This window comes from Scomber scombrus, chromosome 6 (assembly GCF_963691925.1).
Source record: "Scomber scombrus chromosome 6, fScoSco1.1, whole genome shotgun sequence".
Taxonomy (NCBI): domain Eukaryota; kingdom Metazoa; phylum Chordata; class Actinopteri; order Scombriformes; family Scombridae; genus Scomber; species Scomber scombrus.
The window spans coordinates 837,795-860,935 of record NC_084975.1 but is presented as its reverse complement, the minus strand read 5'-3'; the positions used below and the strand labels follow the sequence as shown (position 1 = coordinate 860,935).

Here is a 23,141-nt window from a genome sequence, read left to right as displayed (position 1 = left end):
TTATATTGTTGTTTGACCCTTTATATAATGTCAATAAAGCTTCTACTTTATTGACACATAGACGTGTTCAGGGAGGGATCCTCATCATGTGCAGGAAATTAGGGGCATATTGGACAATGTGTGTTGGAGTTATAAAGACTTCCTGTTTTATGTTGAAACCTTTACACCACACCCACCAGGTAACAGAGGAAAAAGATGTTCATGAACTTGAACCTAAAATTGAACTTTTCATCTCCAAAGTCTTAAGGCGACACTGGGTCAAATCTGTAGGAGGAGTTCGTTAAAGTACGAGGCGTGGAAATGACTTCCTGTTGGAGTTAGGGTCAAAGAGACTTTTTTGTGCGTCTTTACCTGATAGATATGTGTACAGAATTTCGTTCATCTACATCATTCTGGATCGAGGGCTCAATTTAGTTTTAATTTGCCTCCGGGGAGCCGTAGAGACATTTCGGCAAACCATAAAATATGAAATTTTTCACCAGGTCTGACGCATGACGAGTTTTTTGGCCCCAATAATACAAAACATCACATCAATGTAATGCCTGCACACTTAATGCAACACCATCATTTTCATTTTTATTCTAAAGGACGTTTCGATCAGAGTCGGCCCTCCGAAGGGTCAAAATGATCGGTTTTAACTTTCTAATATAAACATCAGCATCACTCATTTAACCTTAGCACACAGTTCATTTCACAGTTTCCTCTCATTATTAGTCTCTCTACATAATTTCTGAATCACAAATCATTCATGAAAACCTCATCAGTCATTAATTAATTCTTAATGAAGCTTTCAGAGAGCAGAGAGACTTTAATCTTCAGTTTTAACACTTTTTATTGACGGAGAAAAACCTTTAACAATCACGCTATAAGAACATGATTTCAGTTAATTATATTAAATGTGAATAAAAGTATTTTTGAATAAATACGCGTCTACGACTCAACATAAATGTCTATCAGCTGCACAAAAATATATTTAAAAAGTTGAAATATTTCCAAGTTTGTATATTCTGGGTCACATGAGGAACAGTCATCAAGTTTCTGGCCAAATAAAGTTTTTAAGGTGTTTTTTAATCTTCTCTTAATTGTTAAACTGGATCAAATGAGACTGAACAATATTAAAGGGTTAACATCAAATGTCACTTAATCCTGCCGTTGTCCTAAAAATGTGTCACTTTCCTGCGATGTGCAGTTGTGTTTAACCTTCGTGTCGTCCTCCTGGGTCAGATTGACCCCGTCTGTTTTATGTTCCTTCCTTCCTTCCTTCCTTCCTTCCTTCCTTCCTTCCTTCCTTCCTTCCTTCCTTCCTTCCTTCCTTCCTTCCGTCCGTCCTCCCTCTCGCCTTCTCTCTTACTTTCCTTCCCCTCTTTCCTCCCTTCCTTCTGTCCTTTCCTCCCTCCCATCCTTCCTTCTTTCCTCCCTCCCCCCCTCCTCTCTTTTTTTCCTCCCCCCTACTTTCCTCCCTTCCTTCTTTCCTCTGTCCTTCTTTCCTTCCTTCCTCCCTTCCTTCTTTCCTCCCTCCCTCCTTCTCTCTTTCTTTCCTCCCTCCTACCTTCCTTCCTTCTTTCCTCTGTCCTTCCCTACTTCCTTTCCTTCCTCCCTTCCTTCTTTCCTTCCTCCCTCCTGTCCTTCCTCCTTTCTCCCTTCCTACCTTGACTCGAGGACAACAGGAGGGTTAAATCAAAACATAGTGTATAATGTTTCATCTTGCCTATATGTAAAACACTTTTTGACTAATGTCCATATAAATACATTTATTTACTAGTGATGGCTCGAATGAGAACACTTATGATCATTTATAATTTATAACCGCTCCAATATTTCATTTATTTCTCGATCGAATGTTTTGTTATTTTGGACAAAACAAATATTGTGGAAATAATTTCTGTGATTTTTGGTCGTCTTTTTGTTTCGCTTTTGAAAAATCGAAAATGCAAAAAATAAAAATAAAAACAATGCTGGATAAGCAGAAGAGTGATGGAGAGGATCACAAACACCTCAGAGCTTTCCTTCATCACCTCTTCATCACCTCTTCATCACCTCTTCATCACCTCTTCATCACCTCTTCATCCTGCAGCTCTGTGAGGACGGAGACAGTGATGAATGAGCTGCAGCAGCATTGACATTCTCAAGGACGAGAGACAAAGCATGTTCAACTCCCGCAGGAGGAGGAGGAGGAAGAGGAGGATGAGGCGGAGGAGGAGGAGGAGGAGGAAGAGGAGGAGGAAGAGGAGGAGGAGGAGGGCCAAGTTCAGGAAGAATCTCCTCTAAGATGAACAGGAGGAGGAGGAGGTAGTGTGTGAATTTCAATATGTTGTCTCAAATTTGACGGTTTTTCTTCTTCTCCTCTTAACAGTGTGACCAGGTCCTACGGAGCCCCTGAGGGGACATGAAGCAAAAAAAAAAAAAACAAGGTGGAAAAAAAAAGAGGCCAGTTATCTCAGGATCCCGAGATAACTAAGTCGGGATCCCGAGATAAGTACAGATTTTTTTTCTTGACGTCCATGTCCCCTCGGGGGCTCCGTAAGGTCCAGCATTTGACCTCAATCGTCAGCCGCCAAAATATCACTTTACTTCAACTAACCTATGTTAATCAGTCTGAAATCCAAACTGTCAATTTTAATACATTTATGCCTGTAAATGTGATATATGTACGTAAAGAGTAAAAACATGAAGCTTCACTTTAAATTCAGATGAATTAACGCAGCAGCTACAATTGTTAGATTTCATCAGTGAGAGCAACATTTCTCTTGCAGAAGGAATTATATCGTATATCAAAACTGTGCAGAGACGTTAAGAGTCAGCTGTAAATCAGCACAGAGCTGCACACAGATCAGCTCATCGGATCATTTTCTCCTCAGGATGACGATGCAGGAGTCACGATCAGGCGTTATTTAGATAAACTGATCATCACATACTGGAAATATAAATGGCTGCTTTCTTAATAAAGTGAGATATTAACAGTCCTGCAGGGAAAATAACAACATCTTCACTAGGTTAATGGTTCCTCTTCTTCTACTACAGCCATGATGGTGACTACTGACGGTAAAGCCAAGTGTACACTACAGGACTTTAGATTATAAGTCCCAGACAATAATGTTGAATAAATCCAGAGTCTGTTGGTTTAAACCTGTAATGGGTAAGATCATATCAAACTGGTTTCATTTTGAGTGTGTGGGCCGTTCCAGCAGCTAATGAATGAGTTTAAAACAACAAACATCAGGTTGGTCAGATGGTGCAGCAGCCAGCAGGAGGAGGAGCTGGCTCCGTCTTCATCCACACTGAACCAGGAACATAACTCCTGTTCTGATGTCGGATAGTATGGCCATTCCCTAATGCACATCTCTTTTTTTTTCATCGATGAAGATGCTTGAAAGAAAGGTGAAATTCTCTATTTTATTATTAAACTGAGGGAAAATAGGCTGCGTTCACACTGAAAGCCAAAATCCGATTTTTAGCCAATCTATATAGGAACCAGATGCTCTTATGAAGTCTGAACTGTCAGAAATCACATGAAATCCGATTTTAGCAAACCCGATGGAAACCACCTTTGGGAGGTAGTTTCAAATCACATTTGGACAGATGTGTCTGAGTCTGAACAGCTCCAAACACTCACATCGGTTCTGACTGTCCGTGACGTCTCTCTACGTCTCTACGCTACGTCACTCTATACGACACCAGAACCGCTTATTCCAGTTGTTGTTGCTAGCTGATATCAATGGAGGCTTATTCCAGTTGTTGTTGCTAGCTGATATCAATGGTTATTATTCCAGTTGTTGTTGCTAGCTGATATCAATGGAGGCTTATTCCAGTTGTTGTTGCTAGCTGATATCAATGGAGGCAATGGAAGACGTCGAAAACATCCGTCCTTGGACAGAGGACCAAACATAATTCTTAATCTTTGGGGAGATGGCTCCGTTCAGGGTTTGTTGTCGCTGTCGCAATTATATGACATCACACAATACACGCTAAATGACGCCTCTGCTCCGATGACGTTGCCACAGCAACCTGTCAGATTGGTCATTAATGTGGCCCAGTCTGAACAGAGCCAAATCCCATTCGGACACTTGCTAAAAACAGTGTGGACAGTCAGGCCTAAAATCGGATTTGAGAAGGAATCAGATTTGCTGCAGTCTGAACGCAGCCATAGAAACGCTCCCGTCTTCAAGTATCTACAACAAAGTCCGGCTGCCCTCGGTTCACCTGTCCTTGGATAACCGTGACCTGGACCATTCTGTGGATTTATAATGTAAATCTTTGCTCAGTCAGCGGTTTTGGAAACAGACACCAGACTGCTGAGCTCAGCAGAGAAACGACATCTGATAACAACAGAAGATACAGAAACACCTGCTGTAAGGATCTCTCTTTACTTTGTCCTCACGTAGATGGAATATGTTTAATAAGAAGCGCCTGCAGGTGATGATCATGTGTAATCTCTCTGCACGTTGATGAATACCAGTCTCTGTTTTCCTCCGGTGATGAATGAGTCTGTCGGTAATGAAACCAGCCTGACCTCCGACCTTTCCCCCCAATCAGCTGATGATCTGCAGCGGTCACACTGACTGCCGCACATCAGTCTGATATTTCAGAGTATTATCTGAACTCCGCTCTGGGCTTTTTATTCCCACACGGATCTGATTTCTCGTCTGGTGGCAGAACGACGACCTTTTAATTCACAATGCAGGAAAAAAAAAAAAAAAGCAAACTAGAGACTGTGAATAGCTGAATAAATCACCGGTGAAATCATTTGAGAAGCTGCTACCAGAGAATAGTTGGGAGTGTTTGATCAATAACTGAGCTGATATTGATGACATTTACCTTTCCTGCTGATTAATGAATCGATTAATCATCCATCATTTCAGCTGTTTGGAGGAAAGTCCGAGTCTGAGGTCGAGTTTTCAATAAGTAACTGTTCTTCGCTTAAAGACTGTTTAAAGTGAATTCAGACTTTTCTGGATTGTTTTTGTATATTTAGCTTTTAATGTGATTTATTGTTCAGTCCCTTCTTCCAGAGGTCTGCTTTGTCTTGGTCCGATGTGAGAGCAGCTCGACTCTCAATCATGTGTCAGGAAGGAAGAAGGAAGTAAAGGAGGGATGAAGGAAGGAAGGAAGGAAGGAAGGACGGACAGGAGGGAGGAAGAAGGAAGAAAGGAGGGAGGGACGAAGGAAGGAAGGAAGGAAGGAAGGAAGGAAGGAAGGAAGGAAGGAAGGAAGGAAGGAAGGAAGGAAGGAAGGAAGGAAGGAAGGAAGGAAGGAAGGAAGAAAGAAAGAAAGAAAGAAGGCAAGGAGGAAGGAAGGAAGGAAGCATAGATTTCTGATCCAGCACCTGTGAAAGTTTTTGGATGTTCGTACCCTCAGTTACACCAGATCTGAGTCAAACTCTTTAGTCATTAACAACATGTATCTCTCCCTTCAAACTGCGGTGTAGTCCAGACATTAACACGCTGATGAGACAGAGTGTGAGTTTGAACTTTCCTGACAGACACACGCGTCCGTCTGCTCACAGTCTGGCAGCTTTTCAATAAGAGTTTACATTATTGGAAACTGGATGAATTACAAACTGAGGCCCATCAGACTGAGCGTGAAGCACAAAAAGCTTTATTAACACTGATGATAAAACCACGAGGACGACGGCTTCAGACAGCTTAACGAGGACGTTATTATCTGCCGCGTTAATGAATCGACGCTGCAATGAGCAAATTCCCCTCGATTATAGTCCATTATCCTCCCTCTCCTCCATCTCTTTCCTTTCTTTCCCCTTCTGTCTCAGACTGAAATGACATTTGTTACCCGACAGCAGAGCGAGCAGGTGTGATCGGGAGCGATCAGCATTCATCTCTGCAGCAGGTGGAGCGGTTTCAGCCTCTCATTCTCACTGCCAGGACGTTGATATGAGACGAGGCTGCTAATTGGATGTGATGTTGAGGTCAGACTGTCGGTTAATGAGACATAAAAGTCTGATTGGTTGTCTGTGATTGGCTGCAGGAGGCTGCCACTGGTTGCCAGGTGAGATCAGGATTAACCCTTTGTAGGTCTACTCAACCGTCACTTTGGGTCATGATATCTGGCCAAAAATAAACTTTTGGGGCAATCTTTACCACTTGTTTAATGCAGAAAAAGAACATCAGATTGTGTTGTGGTTGCTATAGAAACAGGCCGTGATAGTCAGTGTTGGGAAAGTTCACTTTCTACATGAACTAGTTAAAAGTTCAGTTCACAAATTTTAAAATGAACTAGTTCAGTTCATAGTTCATAATTCAACATGTTGAACTAAGTTCACAGCTCCACATATACATGGGTTAGGGTTAGTATATGTGTCTACGCTGCTGCTGCCATCATGTGTTTTTGCCTCCATGCTTCTCATTGTGATGACGCATGTGGCGGTGCGACTCTGTGGTGGCTGCTGTTGCCAGATTGGGTTTTTTCCGCTAAATATTAAGGCCTGTTTACGGTGTGTTTTAGCCGGGTTTTCTCTCTTGAATGAAGTTAAACTGTGAGAGAGCGCCGTTCACAATAACGTTCATCAGGCAGAAATACAGAACATTCAGTTCACGTTCGCCCAAAATATGAACGAGTTCATGAACGAGTTCAGGAACGATGGTTCACTGAAAGCGTTCAGGCTCAACACTGGTGATGGTGTACAACCAACGAAGACCAAAATCATTGCTGACATGATGCTCCAGCCGTTGTCAGGGTTACAGTAGGACTCAAATATTAATGTTGTTGATGATGTTCATGTTCACATCGTCACATTTTAGTCTACAAATGAATTTGGCTCCAATATGTAAAACATAAGTGTTGAAACTGTGTAAAATGTTAATCTACTAAGCGACATATGTGTTAAAACGGCTTTCTGTTGGAGGTTTAAATTACTTGAAGTAGCAACTGAATGAATATTTACTTACTTTACTTATTGTTTAATAGTCTACGTCAATTATGAATAAACTCAAAGTGAGTCACAGCAAAATACGCCTAACCTTTTTATATTTCATTTTTAGCTGCTTCCAATTGTGTTTTTCCCCTGTTGGATTGCACCTAAATGAAAATCAGACTTTATTCAATACACCAATTTTTTAACCAGTAGTACCAGTAGTCTGTATAATAATGACCACCCAGCATCAGTGTGTCAGTTTCCTGTTGGATTACTAACTTTTATCTTTCATTACTGATATTTTCTTCAATGGCTAACAGAGTATTTGTTCTTTATCTAACTAACAATCATCAATCAGGAGGGACTGTTTAAAAATAGAACCAGGATTGAGAAGAAGTGTGACGCTACAGCTCCAGAAATATTTCACTTAGTTTTCAGGCAGCAGATCTTCACACTGAAGTCTGAAGAAGGTGTGAATGTTGAAGCTGGTTTTCACCCTGGGAGGTGGAGGTGTTAGCTGCTAATATCACACGGCTCCGCGCTAACTCCTGTCACAGCAGCAGCGGTTCTCAGACGCTTCAGAGGAGAAAATAAACACGTCGTCTGAGGGCCAGAAGAAGAAACCAGGATGTAAGTCTGACAATGACGAAAGAGTGGAGGGTGTGGAGTCAGAAGGAGGTTATCAGATCTCTGCAACCGCTTTATTAGGTACACCTGGTCAACTGCTCGTTAATCAGCCAATCACACGACAGCAGCTCAGTGCATCTAAGTAATGTATGTAAGTAAAATAACTTATTACATTTGATGACTTTTCTAATGTTCTAACCAATGTTTTCATCTGTTAGGGTAAATGTTCCCTCCATCTGTCCTTCCTTCCTTCCTTCCTTCCTTCCTTTCTTCCTTCCATCTGTCTTTCCTTCCTCCCTTCCTTCTTTTCTTTCTTCCTTCCTTCCTTCCATCTGTCCTTCCTTCCTTCCTTCCTTCCTTCCTTCCTTCCTTCCTTCCTCCCTCCCTTCCTTCCTTCCTTCTTTCCTCCCTAACTTACTTACTTCCTTCTTTCCTTCCTTCCTTCCTTCCTCCCTCCCTCCCTCCCTCCCTCCCTCCCTCCCTCCCTCCCTCCCACCCTTCCTTCCTTCCTTCCTTTCTTCCTCCCTTCCTTCCTTCCTTCCTTCCTTCCTCCCATGTGTCCTTTCTTCCTTCCTTCCTACCTTCCTTTCTTCCTCCCTTCCTTCCTTCTTTCCATCCTTTCTTCCTTCCTTCCTAAGATCTAAGTCCAGCTGTTTTTCATGGAGTAAAAAATGTATGAGTCAAATCTTAAAGGTGTGACTTCAGATGTAATCATCAACATTTTCATCAGTAACTTGAACAGATTACACTTATATTTATTTCCTAATTAATGCTGTTAAATGTAACTAGTTACTCCCCAACACTACAGATACATATACTGTATATTAATAACCAAAGTGTCTTTCTTCTTCTATGGTTTGAGGCTCAGCTCTCACAGTTGATATGGAGCAGCTCAGGAAGGTTCGTTCTGTTTTCATTTGTTATTTTCTCACCTCTTTCATTTTTTATTTAGGTGCTTTTTGGCCGAGCTCATAAACAGAGCCTCTGCGGTTCTGTCTCACCCACGCAGAGATGGAAATATAACGGCAGCAGCGTGAGCGACTGTCGCAGCGCGGCGGCCTCCTGCAGAATCGGGACGGGCCTTTTTTTTAAAAATGGATCTAAAATTATTATGCAAATACAATGAAAGCACATCACACACTGAGAGAGAGGATCTCACCTCTGACAGCCTGAGTGAAGAGGGAGGAGAGAGTTTCATCAACAGCAAAACACCTCCGAATCACGTCAGCACAGGTGGTGACGATCTATTCTGAGAGCTCAGAGAGATGGAGAGAAGAGGTCTGGGTTCATCCTCAGCAATGAGATCAATCCCAAAGCTTTTTACTCTGTAATCGAGTCTGTTAAAAGTGTTTCCTACAAAAGCTTCAGAGGCTCTGATGGTTGGACCTCAGTCTGACCCTCCACAGGCACATTTAAGTCAAATGCATCATTCTGGTGCACTCTGAGGTCTTATTTATACAAACATGTTGTGCTCTAGATCATTTTGTGCTTTAGTAATTTAACTACTGGTTGTATAGATATTAAAGGTGATGACTCAGCAAAAAACGTCACATCCACAAAGCATGAGAAACACTTTTTACCAGAAAGTCAAATAATAAACTTCTTGTGTTGCTGCAACAAAGAAAATAAAAGAAATGATCGTCGACTTCAGAAAAGTTCAACCCAACCATCATCCTCCACTAACCATCACCGGCTCTGCAGTACAGAGGGTTAACACGACATGACCTCAAGCTGTAACACCAAAGCTGTCATCAAGAAGGCACAACAGCTCCTCCACCTCCTCTGCAGACTGAAGAGAGCAGACCTCCCCACTCCAGTCATCACCATCTTCTACAGAAGCACAATCGAAAGCATTCTGACCCACTGCATCACTTCCTGGTTCGGTAACTGCAGAGCAGAGGAAAGGCACAGACTGAACAGTAGTGAGAACGGCAGAAAAGACCATCGGTGCCTCGCTGCTGGACACTTACAACCAACGCTGCATTACCAGAGCCTGCAGCATCACTAAAGACTCCTCTCATCCCTCCCACAGCCTTTTCTTCCTTATGAAATCGGGGAAAGGTGCAGAAGCAACAAGACTGCTTCACAGTCTCTTCCCCCAAGCAGTCTCCTCCTGAACCTGAAATAAATGAACTGCCACTGAAATGACTGAAGTGAAGCAATTTAGAGAAGTCGCCTATTGTTATTTGATTCTTAGCTTATTTATTTATAATACTTATTTTAGAACATCTGGCCTTGTTTCCTCTTCTTATTTATTCTCTCTGTTTTATTTTAAGTCAAACATTATTAAGTTTTTATGTTTGAGCATTAAAGTGAATCTGAATCTGAACACTTGAAGTAAGAAGAAGTTTATTATCAGACCGATGCATTTCGTGCCTTTAACATATTTTTGAATTGATTATCTTACCAACACTTATTCATCACTGAGCCAGAGTATTAAGGTTTGGAGGTTTTCACAGGTTCAGTCTCAGTGTGGAAGAGTTACAGTGTCACTGAGCCGTATAATGTGTATACAGAATGATCTCTCCTGGTTTCTGATGAAGACTAGTGAAGAAGACTCGGCTCGCTGCAGGGTTAGGGTTTAAGATGTGAACCCTTCCTCCATCAGGCAGCGATGACACCGGACTCCCTCAGAGGGTTTCAGTTTCAGACTGCAGCTGAAGGTTGTGACAGCGCTGGTGAGGAAACCTCTGCATCAACACAATCTGGTTACCCCCCCCCCCCCCTCCTCTTCCTCCTCCTCTTCCTCCCCCCTCCTCCCCCCGCTCCCTCCCCGCAGGCATCTCCAGCTAATTTTAGATAAGTGATGTTGTTGGGCTTTTCTGTCCTCATTAAGCTGGCCGAGCTCTCTCTCACACACACACACACACACACACACACACACACACACACACACACACACATGAATCAGACAGCTCATCACTAATTTAGCGCAGTGGAATTTGTTTGCTGCTGTGCGCAGTAACACACCGCCTCCAGACACATTTTGTCTCCACCATCTGCACGCGCCGAGGAAGACGAGGAAGCAGCTGGGATCAACTTTGTGTGTGTGTGTGTGTGTGTGTGTGTGTGTGTGTGTGTGTGTGTGTGTGTGTGTGTGTGTGTGTGTGTGTGCGTGTGTGCGTGTGTGTCCACAGACGGCGAGAAACATCCGTCTGAACATTCAAACTGTGTCAGATCAGAGAGGAGCGATGAAGCTAATGAAGAACTTCAGACTGAGCTGGTTTCCTGCACCACTAAGTGACAGTTTGACAGTTTTTAAACTTTTTCTTTTTTAAGTTTTACGGTCGCTGTTAAAGCTTCTCCATGATGCTTTTTTGTCTCGTGCACTTCCTTGAAGACACACGCAGGATACAGAGTGCCTATTAATCTGCAGATCACTGAAATAGTGAAGAAACACAGTGATGCAGGACAGAAGAAGAAGAAGAAGAAGAAGAAGAAGAAGAAGAAGAAGAAGAAGAAGAAGAAGAAGAAGAAGAAGAAGAAGAAGAAGAAAGTAAACATTGATGTAAACATGCAGGACTTTAACATATTGCACAATAACAGATTCTGGTTTGTGTATGAATGTAATCATGTTGATTTATCTGCTGATTCTTTTCTCAATTACTCGATTAATCAGTTTATGAAATGTGAATAATGTGTTGGTAACAGTTTGTCAGAGGCTGAAATGTTTTAATACTGAATTCACTGTCATAAACAACAAGGATAGACAGGAAATAGTCTCATATGAGGAGCTGGAAGCATTAAATGTTCTGCATATTTGTTTGATTTTACTTGAAAAAATGAAATAATTATAACTGCTGCTGACTATCAATCAACTAATAGATTGATGGTTGCAGCACTAAAGATGATTGTAGATATTTTGCTGCTGTGATTTTTGACATTTGATCCTCTTGTGCATGTCTCTCGTGTTTTAACCCTAAACTTAACCTTTAAAATCAGTTTTTCATGTTATCTCAGATTTGATATTATAATGACTTTAATGTTTCAAACAACTATTGCATACAAGAAAAACTTCACAGAGCACTTTGAAATCAAAAAACTAAATATATTCTAACAAATAAAGATTATATTCATATTCTGTGATGTGTAAATGTACGTTATACTGAATCTATGGACAGGTGAGCATGAAGAGGAAGATTTGAGTTTTGAATCAACAGCAAATGAAATGAAGACAAACAAAGAGGCTTCTGACTAAACTCTGATCTGCTGCGTCTCTGAGGACAGTTCAGGTAAAGTTCAGGTGAAGTTTAGTTTCCTCTCATCGAATCATAACGAGATATTTTCCTCACAGCTGCAGAAATGTTACTGTAAAGATCCTCAGATGTGAACAGAGCTGAAGGCACAAAAACACTCTCTCTCTATTTCTTCATTTTCTTTTTTTTTTTATGGCTGAAGTTGTGATGAAGTTCAGTCAGGAGATTTTTCTTTTTGCATGCTCAGCTCTGTAGTTTTTATTTCTCATCATTTCCTTTCTTTCATTTCTGGAGCATCAATGAAGACGTCAGCTGTTCATATCTAACCAATAGCACGGTGACACACCTTCTTCAGCAGCCTATCATATTGCAGCTGTCTTTTTAAATATGTTTTAATGTGTGCATCACTTCATCGACCTCATCAGCAGGCCAACACACGTGCAGATTCTCCACCAATAAAGACGCTGCTTGTAAAACGCAAACTGTTCAGATTCAGTGAAATGAAAATGACTTTTTCCGTCAGCAGCTCCACCAGCGTCTAGACCCCATCTTACTGCTGCTCCAAGCACCAAAGACTTTAGATAAAACCATAGAATGTATATAAGAAATGGACGTAACATCCGTGACGTCACCCATTGGTTTGTGGACTGCTGCTCGGAGGCCAATAGCATCGGATCTGAGCAGCGCCATCTTGAAAATTGAAGAAGGTGCATGCTGGGAAAAATAAAAACAGGGATTCTACTTATATGGGCATCAGGAGGAGCATGAGGCGCCCTCCTGAACCTGTGAACCAATCAACCTGTCAATCACCACGTAGCCACGCCCTAATGCATACCCTGCTTTATCGTCACATATAAAATCAGGGAGGCCAAAATGTCCCAAATGAACATCATACTGCATTGAAGAAGGCTTTAAACTAGCGATTGAGACCATAAACACATTTTGAAAACGTTTACTGAGGTTAGAAATCAAGTGAGAAGTTGGTGAATTCTCCATTGACTTGTATAGAGACGGAAGTCCTTTTGACACCAAAACGGTCGCCCCCTGGTGGCCTTTTGATAGAATGCAGTTTTAAGTTACTTCCACATTGGCCTCATTTCAGAGGACCGGAGCTCCCCGCCTGGTTAAAACCTAATCATTAATATCATCTGCTTCATTTTCTGGTCTATGGTTTGGTCAGATGTATTTGGGAGTGTTACCACCAAAAACTACACACACACACATGAGGTGATTACAAACATCACACAGGTGAAACACATGAGGAAATCAACTAAGGCGGGAAAACAGAGGAAGTAAAACTAATCACACACACAATGAGAAAATCTTTCAAAATAAGACAGGAACTAAAACACCAGAAACTACAGACAGGATGTGACAGCAAACTCACAAAGGATGAATTGCGGCCGCCATGAATTCACAGACAGTAGTGATGGTGATGGACCGGTGCAAACATAAAGCCCATAAAGTTTAGCAGCTGAGTTCCCTGTTTGATGTCTGATTGAGCAGTTTCCAGTATTTTAAGCTTTTCTCCACACAGATTCATCCGTAATGAAAACTGCAGAGAACAAAAAAGCCTCAAACTGTTACAAAAGACTAAAGAAACTAAAATAATATTCACATTTGAGAAGCTGGAATTCAAGATTTTGGACACTTAAAGAATCCAAATCATTATTAACCTTTGTGTCGTCCTCCCGGGTCAAATTGACCCTGCCTGTTTTGACTGTTTCTTCTTTCCTTCCTCGTTCCCCCTTTCTTTCCTCCGCCCTACCTTCCTCCCTTCCTTCTTTCCTCTGTCCTTCCTTCCTCCCTTCCTCTTTTCCTTTCTCCCTCCCTCCCTCCCTCCCTCCTTCCTTCCTTCCTTCTTTCCTCTGTCCTTCTTTCCTTCCTTCCTCCCTTCCTCTTTTCCTTTATCCCTCCCTCCTTCCTTTCCTTCCTCCCTTCTTTCCTTTCCTCCCTTCCTTCCTCCCTCATTTCCTTCCTTGACTCGAGGACAACAGGAGGGTTAAAATAGTGATAGTTTAGAGTTAAATGTATAGAGTCTAAGTGATGAATAAACTAATTATTGCAGCTGTAGTTACAGCATCTTTCTACCGACAGCCTCCTTTCAGTCACGATGTAGAAACTCTTTATCACCTCTGGTCTGTTTGACAGGAGAAGCTTTCTGACTCCACAGCTGCTGACAGGCTGATTCTTCTTATTTACACTCTGAATGGTCCAGCTGTCCGCTCACACTCCACTGATAAAACACTTTACATCCACATCTGTCTCCTGTACGTCACATTTGTCTCGCTGCCGCTCTGCTGCAGGAGGAACGGAGGAAGCTGTCACCGGGTCAAAGATGTGGAGATTAGAAAGTGAGAAAGAGGAAGCTTCAGGTTCAGTGTGTGTGGGAACCGATGAAGGAGGAATCAGACAGTTTGAAGTGTTTTAATCACGTCTATCGTTGGAGGATGTGACGATCCTTGCATCAGGGTTCAAGATTCATCCATATTTTTAAATTCAGTGGATTGACAAAGAATTAGAGAATTAGAGATCATCAAAGGCCTGAAATATGATTTAACCCTCCTGTTGTCCTCGGGTCAAGGAAGGAAGGGAGGGAGGGAGGAAGGAAGAAGGAAGGAAAGGAGGGAGGAGGGAGGGAAGAAAGAAGGAAGGAGGAAAGGAAGAAATAGGAAGGGAGGAAGGAAAGAAGGAAGGGGGGAAGGAAAGAAGGAGGGAGGAAGGAAAGACAGAAGGAACGAAGAAAGGGGGATGGAGGAAGGAAAGAAGGAAGGGAGGAAAGAGAGAGGAAGGAAAGAAAGAGAGAAGGAGGGAGGGAGGAAGGAAGGACAGAAGGAAGGAAGGAAGGAAGGGAGGAAAGAAGGAACAGTCAAAACAGACGGGGTCAATTTGACCCGGGAGGACGATACAAAGGTTAATTGTTTATTTCTTTACTATTATCATTTATGATCTTTGAGGCTCCACAAAAAACATTTCAGTCAGTTTATTTTATTCTCAGTTGGATTTCCACAAATGTGACTACATCAGTATCACAACATAAAATTATATACAGTGATAACGGCAAACAAGATTGGGTATTTTAGTGATAACAATATTAAAGATGATGTGATAAAATATGTTATTAATTGCAACAACTGTTGAATCTCCTCTCCGTCTCTCTTTTAACTCAACAGGATGAAGAAAATCTGTGACTGATGAAAGTCGCTGAGCAGCAAAAACAAACACAAAGCTGTAAATCCTAATTATTGTAATATAATCCATTCTACATCTAATACTGCCTCCACACGAGGAGAGGCATTAAAACTGTGTCTGTGCCTGATTTGCACAGTAAATGATGTGGAAACTAAGACTAATAAACCTCCCAGAAATTAAAGTTTAATGTGTAAATGGACTCTACTTATAGAGCACTTTACTAGTCAAAGCTCTTTTACACTACATGTCACATTCATACACTGATGACAACCTGCTCAGAGACTAACCATTCACACATTCATGCATCATTGGTTCAGCCATCAGGAGAGATTCGGGGTCAAATATCTTGCCTAAGGACACGTCGCCATGTGGACTGGAGGAGCCGGGAATCGAACCACCGAGCATCCGATTGGTGGACGAACTGCTGATTTGTTCTTCACAAACACAAATGGTTGGCACTTTGCCCTCAGATACAGTCCTTAAAAGTGCTATAAATCTGTTTTATTCTTAAATGAATTAAAAGAAATAAAGAAAACATACAGCCCCACTATGAATCAATCACATTAACCCTCATTTCTGACCCCAGGAATAAACGATAGTGGAAGAGAGAAAAGAGCTGTGTACTCTTCTTATCTGGCACTGAAGTAGAAATCCAGAGATCTCTATCTCAACTTTTTATCATCTGCACCCAAACACACAGCATCAAAAGCAGAAAGCACGTCTGGAAAACACACCAACAATGAAATAATACCCAAAGTAAATTAGTTCTTAAAAACAACAAACCTCCATGAGCATGTTCCTGGTCTTTTTGAAGAGTGTAAACAAGGAAAACACTGTCTGTGACACGAGCGTCATTGTTCACATACTTGCATGTGTACTTTCTGTGTATCCAGAGGATTAAAAAGTTTATCCACTAACAGGCAGATCAGGGTAGAATCATCCCTGACCGACACCAAATGCAGTCGGCTTTCTCCAGTAAGCTGATTTCTTAAACATCCTGAGAAACTTGGTGTGTGTAGTCGGGGTCGGGGATTAGAGGAACCTGATTCTCTCCTTACACGGGTTATACACTTGCATAAGTCACAGTTAAACTAAAGCTAGAAGCACCACTGAGCAGCCTCTATAAGTCTCAATAAGTCAACGAGACAATGGCAACACAAAGTACCACAAACAGCTGTCAATCGTCATGGCAACCGCTACAAACCAGACACAGACCAAAGCTGAGCCGCAACAAGCCGCCAATTCAAACTCCAAACAGCAGAAATATCACGGTTGCTCTTACCTTGAACAGTCGCAGGATGTTGGCGACCATGATTGACACGGAGCTGGCCGACGCGCCGATGACGCCAACCACCTTATCCGGCTTGGCGAAGATGGGCGCGTCACCATTAGCGCAGCGCACATCGGAACCGTCCCTCTCGATGAGCGCCTGGACGAAGGTGAGCGACTGCTCCAAGGCGTAGGTGTCGCGCGAACACGTGTCCAGGATGCGAGCCCCGAGCGTCACGTTGGGCAGCAGGTCCGGGTCCTTGTTGATGAGGTCAATAGCGAACAACATGGCCTCCAGGCGGTGGATCCCCTTCTCCTTCTTCAGTTCGCCGCAGGGCACTCCCCTCTCGCCGCGGGCATGCACCGGGAACAGGCCGCCCAGGATGATGTCACCATCCAGCCGGATAGAGTGAGCGTACTCCTGCGTGGGCTGCTGGGAGTCCACCAACACAGGGGGCTTCTGGGAGGCAGAGCCTAGCAGCCAGCAGCTCTTCAGCATCAGCAGAGAGAGGAAACAATGACCGGTGACAGTCAGGCTCTTCCAACCCTTCGCCATTTTGCAGTGAGCGGAGCAGCAGGGAAAGGAAGCGGTGGTATGTCAACAGGCAGGTGGTGGTAGCGGCGGCACTGAGGGTTAGGTGAGGATGAGATGAGCCAGACCATGGAGTCCCCCGTCACCCAGGGCAGGGTCGACCACGGCAGGCGGTCACACCTACAAACACTGACCCTGAGGGTTTCCTGTGTCGGACATACCTGTCGAAGGCAGCAGAGGAGGCGCAACTCTAATGTCTCAGAAACTCCAGTTTCACATTCTTCCAGAAACCTGTTCAGACAGAGGAAGAAACGATCAATACAAGATCAATAAGCCTCTAAACCAGAGATCCCTCAGGCAGGAAATCAGAGCACAGGTGCATTACAGAACCGCTGTCCGGCTTCTGATTTACAGAATATTTATACACAACAGCAAACAGCCGTATTATCATATATGCAGACGACATCGTGCTGTTGGCCCCATAACAACAAAGAGTCCTACAGCAGAGAGGTGAAGCAGTGAAGAAAACCCTCTCTGTCAACACTCTGGGGCAGGGTGAGAAAGTAACACTGAAAGAATAAATAAATAAATAAATAAGCTGGAACAACATAGACTGTGACTGATCTTCTGTCAGATGGTGGAAGGTGCAGATCGGTTGCATGTGGTCAGTATGGATCGTCTTATTGAATGCAGCAGCAGATAAACACCACATGTAACTCACACTAAACATTTACTCTCTTTATCTTTTATTCAACACAAAATAAAGAAGAGGGCATTTATTTCCTGCATTTTGGTTAATGTTACTGAGAAAGTCACTAGATAGGGATTATTTTCAGCCAGTTTTATTTCTATTTTTAATTTTGATGTTGGTTTATTTACCCAAACTAAACTATATCTTTTTAAACTAACATGTCACAATTCTTTATTGATTTTTAATAACTTTAACAACACATCATTTTGTAGAAAACAAGACATTTGTGACAGTTTTTTAGCTGAACCTTGTTGTGTTTTAAAGTTAAGCCAAAGATGTCCTGGTGCTTTTTGTTACTGTCTCTCTACTGCAGCTCAACTGGGAAACACAACGAGGGAATTTTGTAATGAAAAGACGAACATTGAAAGATTCTTGCAAATTTGCATTGCTGAAGTTTCATACTTACTTCAGACAAACTTTTAAATGCATTTTTTTCACAAAATGAGGACTGTGGATGTTGTCATCAATCACTTCCATTAAAATTACTTCAACCCTTTACATTCTGTTTGTGTCAAATTTGACCCGTTTTGACATTTAACAGCTGTAAAAATACCCCAGATGTTCTTTTATTCTGAAATTTGATGACTTTTCCTAAAGTGGCCCAAAATGAAAATATTTTAAAATGTTATATTTTGTATTTCTGCTCCAGATGTTAGTCCATTGAGGCTGTTCTGGGTCAGATTATCTCCGTATCTATTGACATGTGTTTTAGTGAAATGAATAGTTAATAGTTTTAATAAGATAGTAGTTATGAGGGTTTCTTTTTATGATGTAGCAGTGAAGACTGATGGCTCTAATGGTTCTACAATAAACCCCACAGCTCCAGAAAGCTCTGCTCATTTTACCTTTACATTAAATACATTTCCATCATTATTGCTATGTTATATTTTCATTTCTTAGGTAAAACAGGACATGATATTGTGTGATAGCTGTTTTTTTCTCAAAAAATACAAAATACACTTTCAATAAAATAATGTTTAACCACCAAAAAGAGATGCTAAAAATGACTAAAAGAGACTTAAGTTGACTAAAGAAACCTAATTGCTACCAAAAAGAGACATTTCCATCATTATTGCTATGTTATATTTTCATGTCTGAGGTAAAATAGGACATGATGTTGTGTGATAGGAGATGTTTAGTGGTGTAAAAGCTAAAAGATACACTCTCTCTGCTCTCTGAGACATGAATCAAGGTTTAATCACATTTATTGATCAGTCAGATCCACTATTGATGCTTTCTAAACACATCTGTGCTTCAACATTTGGTAGAGATGCTTTTTATGAGGGGATTCTTAGACCGGGTCAAAACTGACCCAGAACACACTGACGAGGATGTAGAATATGAACAGCATGTGAGGGTTAAGAAGTCTCTTCAGTCAGTATGAGCAGGAGGAATGATTACAGCCAATAAAACGTCAGTGTTCATATGGCAACCCTGTCTCCTAGAAATAACGTTCATATATAACTAGACTGGGTTTTCTTTCTCAGTGATGCTGCGTGAATAAATGTGATCTGTGCCCTGATATGTTGGCAGGTAATGAGTTCACCAGCAAGGACCGATTGATGCCACTGTTCCTCCGCTTGCTGACTGTGTGGAGGGGAATCTGCCGTAGTAGCACCATAGCAATGACGGACCCCCTCAGGATATAGGTATAAAAGGAAGAGGAAGGAGAGGAAGAATGAGGAAGAAACAGGAAGAGAGACGAAGAATCGGAGGAGGGGGGGGGGAACGCAGGATATGAGAGCGAAGGAAGAGGAGAAGGTTTGGAGAGTATTTATAGGAATGCCGGATGTGGTGCGGTTGAGGTGTGGTGCTGCTCCTGAAACTTCACTAAATAGGCTTCAGCTGTGGAGTGGATGAAGCTGCATTTATATATGGCTCTGCGGGGGGGGTTGGGGTTGGGGGGGGGGGCAGCAGAGACCCAGGGTCACATCCTGAGTCCTGTGTGTGTTCAGCTCAGTGAAAGATGCTGCTTCACTGTTCAAAAACATGTTGAGACTCTGATCTTTAGTCTGACCTGAACCAACAAACACTCTGATACTGCTGCACAGATTTTACTGTAACGTCACAGATTCAGGTGGAAAAAACAACCAGGTGAAGCTCGCTGAACATTTCACTCATACGCTCAGCTATAGCAACATTTCTTCAGCTTCACTAACACAATAAAAACGAACATTTTCTCATTTTATGCTGAGAGGAATGTGATTCAATGTTTCTGCTGTTACAGTTAAGATAAGATAAATGATTCCTTTATTAGTCCCACAGTGAGGAAATTAACATTATTGCAGCAGCAAAGTGGATAAAGAAGATAGAGAGAGCATCAATAAAAATAATAAAGAGCAATAAATAATAAGCAAGAACACAAGCAGCATATAAATGTAAGTTATAGGAGTCAGAGCTGCATTTAAACCTTTAACTATTTGTTTTAATACCTGAAACAATGTAAAGCTTTAAATATAATTCTCAAACACACACGCGCACACTTTTACAAGAGTGAACCACAAACATAGACAGCCATAAATGCGCGTGCACGTGACGCTCCCTCTTTATTTCACACTCACACACACGCGCGAAACAAGCCGCACAATGAACAAACACACACGCACGCACGCGTTTTCACAACCGCACGCACACGAACCAAAGATAAACACGCGTGCACGTGTGATACAGCTTCACACACACACACACACACACACACAGAGAGAGAGATCCTCGTGAGTGCTCACCCAGAATGACGTTTGGTTTAGTTTATCACACACACACACACACACACACACACACACACACACACACACACACACACACACACACACACACACACACACACGTATAGGCACGAGCTCAAGTTACATTCCAGCTGAAGCTGAGATCATCATTATCGATTAATACTCATTGATTGATTAACTGATTGATTAATAATTAAAAAGCAGATTTATGATATTTTGTTTGTCCTTATCAATAACATGCTGTCAGATCTTAAACTTGTTTTAGACACACACACACACACACACACACACACACACACACACACACACACACACACACACACACACACACACACACACACACACTTATATCTTAAATGCTGCATTCAGGTACCTTTTCTCTCCGCAGCTGGAGCAGGTGTTTCCTCCGTCAGTGTCGCGGGTCAGACAGATGTGTTCTGTCTCCAGCTGTTTGTCACGTCACACAAACATTGTCTCATAAATTCCTCCGCAGGGACTCGATCATTAACATCCATCCACCAAAAACATTAAATCCAAAATGCCACTTTTTTCCCCTGTTCCTGGATCTACAGAGCTGGTCCAGGTCCTGGCTGTAAATCCCTCTGAACTGCAGGTTTCTGCCGGATCACCTGCAGGTATTGGGTCGACTCCCCGCAGCTCGGGTCCCTCTCTCTACTCCCACTCCTCCCACAGACAGCAGCGCTCAGATCAGCTCACACAGCAGCAGGACCCCGGTACAGGAGGGAAGAGTGCGTCCAGGCTGCCGACAGACACATGAGAGCCGACAGGAGGGAAACAGCCACAGATGAAGTTAATGAGCTTCATTACGCAGCCACTCACAGGAAGAAGCTGCTGAGTTAAAGCTGCAGACACGGCGCTAGGGCGCCACCCAGCGGACAAACACAGGAACAGCAAACAGCTCTAAAAGGCTGAGGAATGAACATCATCACATCCTGCATATGAAATGTTTGTTTTTTAAGTGTATTTAACTTTCACATAAGTACCAGCTAAACGTTATTTAGTATATCCAGTTGTTGGTGGTTTTGTAACACTAGTCTATAAAGTAGGGGAGACCAGGGTTGGTAGTCACACTTTTTACTTTCCTTTGAATTCCTCATAAACCGTATACTGAATAGATTCCCTTTTAATTTATAATGAAAGTCTAAAGCATCAGGTAGGAATAGAGAAGTCTGACTCTCCTTCAGCTGATTCTGGTCTAAACATATGAACCGTCTAATATGTGACATCGTCCCCATCGTGGGGTTGGTAGTAAGACATCATGGAGGTTGGTTGTCTCTGTGTTAGTTTAATGGAGAAAAATCAAAAATAGACAATCTTAAAAACATATTTAAATTGTTTGGTTTCATTGAAATACAACAACCTAACATCTCAGCACCAAGAGAACATAAACAGGAACAATCATTCCTATAAGTGCATTTTATGTTCTTATATAACAATATTATACAGTTTATCTCTCTGACTGCTCTGAGCTTCACATCTGGAGGAGTCTGGCTCTGTGTTTGTCTTCCTGACAAAGTTCCTGCTAATTTTGCATCTTAAAAGAAAGAAAGAACTAGATATATCACATTATATATGTATAAATACCAACATGTGACAAACATCTCCAACTGGGATTTTTTCTCTACCAGCAAAGCTAACAACCACATGTTTAGTTTTAGAGTAGCTAAGAAACAAACCTCCCTACCTATCGCTCTCTCTTCATACTTTTTAATGGTAATGATGTTCTATTATAAACTCTTTGTGTAAAAGAAGAGAAACACTGAAGAGTTGATATTTACATTTTAACATGAAAAACACTGCAGTAACATCTCACCTGAACTCAGTAGCAACATGTTTTAACAACAGCGCCCTCTAGAGACCGAGATCTGATGAATGTGACGACCGACCCTGTTCTCCACACTGGAACCATCATTTAACACACTGCAAGGTCTGAGGTCAGTTTTCTAGTTGATCTGAAGCTAATATGAAGCTTCAGGCGTCCAAATGGAGGATTAAAAAAAATATCACTTATGTTACACTTTCAAAACCAGAACATTAATGCAGTGTAAATTAATATAATTAAAATATATTTGAAATAAAATGTACTAAATTATAAATTAAGTTGTAAGTAGAATAGAAATATACCTGATTAAACTTTTAAAACATATTTTATGCTAAAAGTTTAATTTAAGTATAGAAAACAAGTATAACAAGGATATATGACAATAGTTGGGGATTACAGGAACCTTGTGTTTATTTAGTGAAAAATTAAGTTAAAGTTTTGACTTAAACTATGAAAGTCAGAATTTACATCAGAGGGCCGAATATTTTTGCTGCAGGGCCGTAATTTGATCTACGGGCCGCTATTTGCCAACCTCTGGTGTAGAAGAACCTACTTTGGATGTGAAGAACTAGAGCCGAGGAAGCCGAGAAACTAGAAAACTAGAAAACTAGACTTCTACACAAACTCTAGAGCCAGTTTGTCCATCTCCTTCATCTGGAAAACAGGAAACATCATCTCATATTTATCTCGTATAAAACCCAGAAGCAGAAGCATATTTGGTCATTTCTTTCATCGCTCATCGTCCACCAGTCTGGTTTTTTCACAGCACAGGACAGGAAATACATTTTGAATTAATGAATTAACTTTATTTATATTGCACATTTTTACAATCAGCAACACGCAAAAAAAAAAAAAAAAAAAAACAGAAAAAATGAAGTGAAGAAAAAGTACGAAAAAATGCAAAACTTCAATAGATAATAACTGAATTGATGAAGTTTTCACAAAGATAAATGGGGAAAAATCAAGTGAACATGAGGACCTCGTTTTCATACTATCTGTATAATTCACACAGATTCCCATTTGATTAGTGGGAACCTCACAACAACAATGTATGTTACTAATGACAAGTAACATCTAACGAGACCATTGATATGAATATCGGTGTGATCATCGTTCAGTCTGGTGATTCAGGCGGAA

At 41.6% G+C, this 23,141-nt stretch overlaps 1 protein-coding gene across 1 annotated transcript in view; it reads right to left on the bottom strand.

Annotated features, from left to right (window-relative positions):
* The window catches only part of LOC133981650 (metabotropic glutamate receptor 8-like), a 165,448-nt gene extending 148,791 nt beyond the window's left edge, over positions 1-16,657 (bottom strand). Inside the window, exon 1 of the mRNA XM_062420453.1 lies at positions 16,166-16,657. Within this exon, the coding sequence (XP_062276437.1) occupies positions 16,166-16,651 (486 nt within the window). The 5' untranslated portion in view covers positions 16,652-16,657. The remainder of the gene's footprint in view (positions 1-16,165) is intronic.
* Between the last annotated feature and the right edge of the window lie 6,484 nt (positions 16,658-23,141).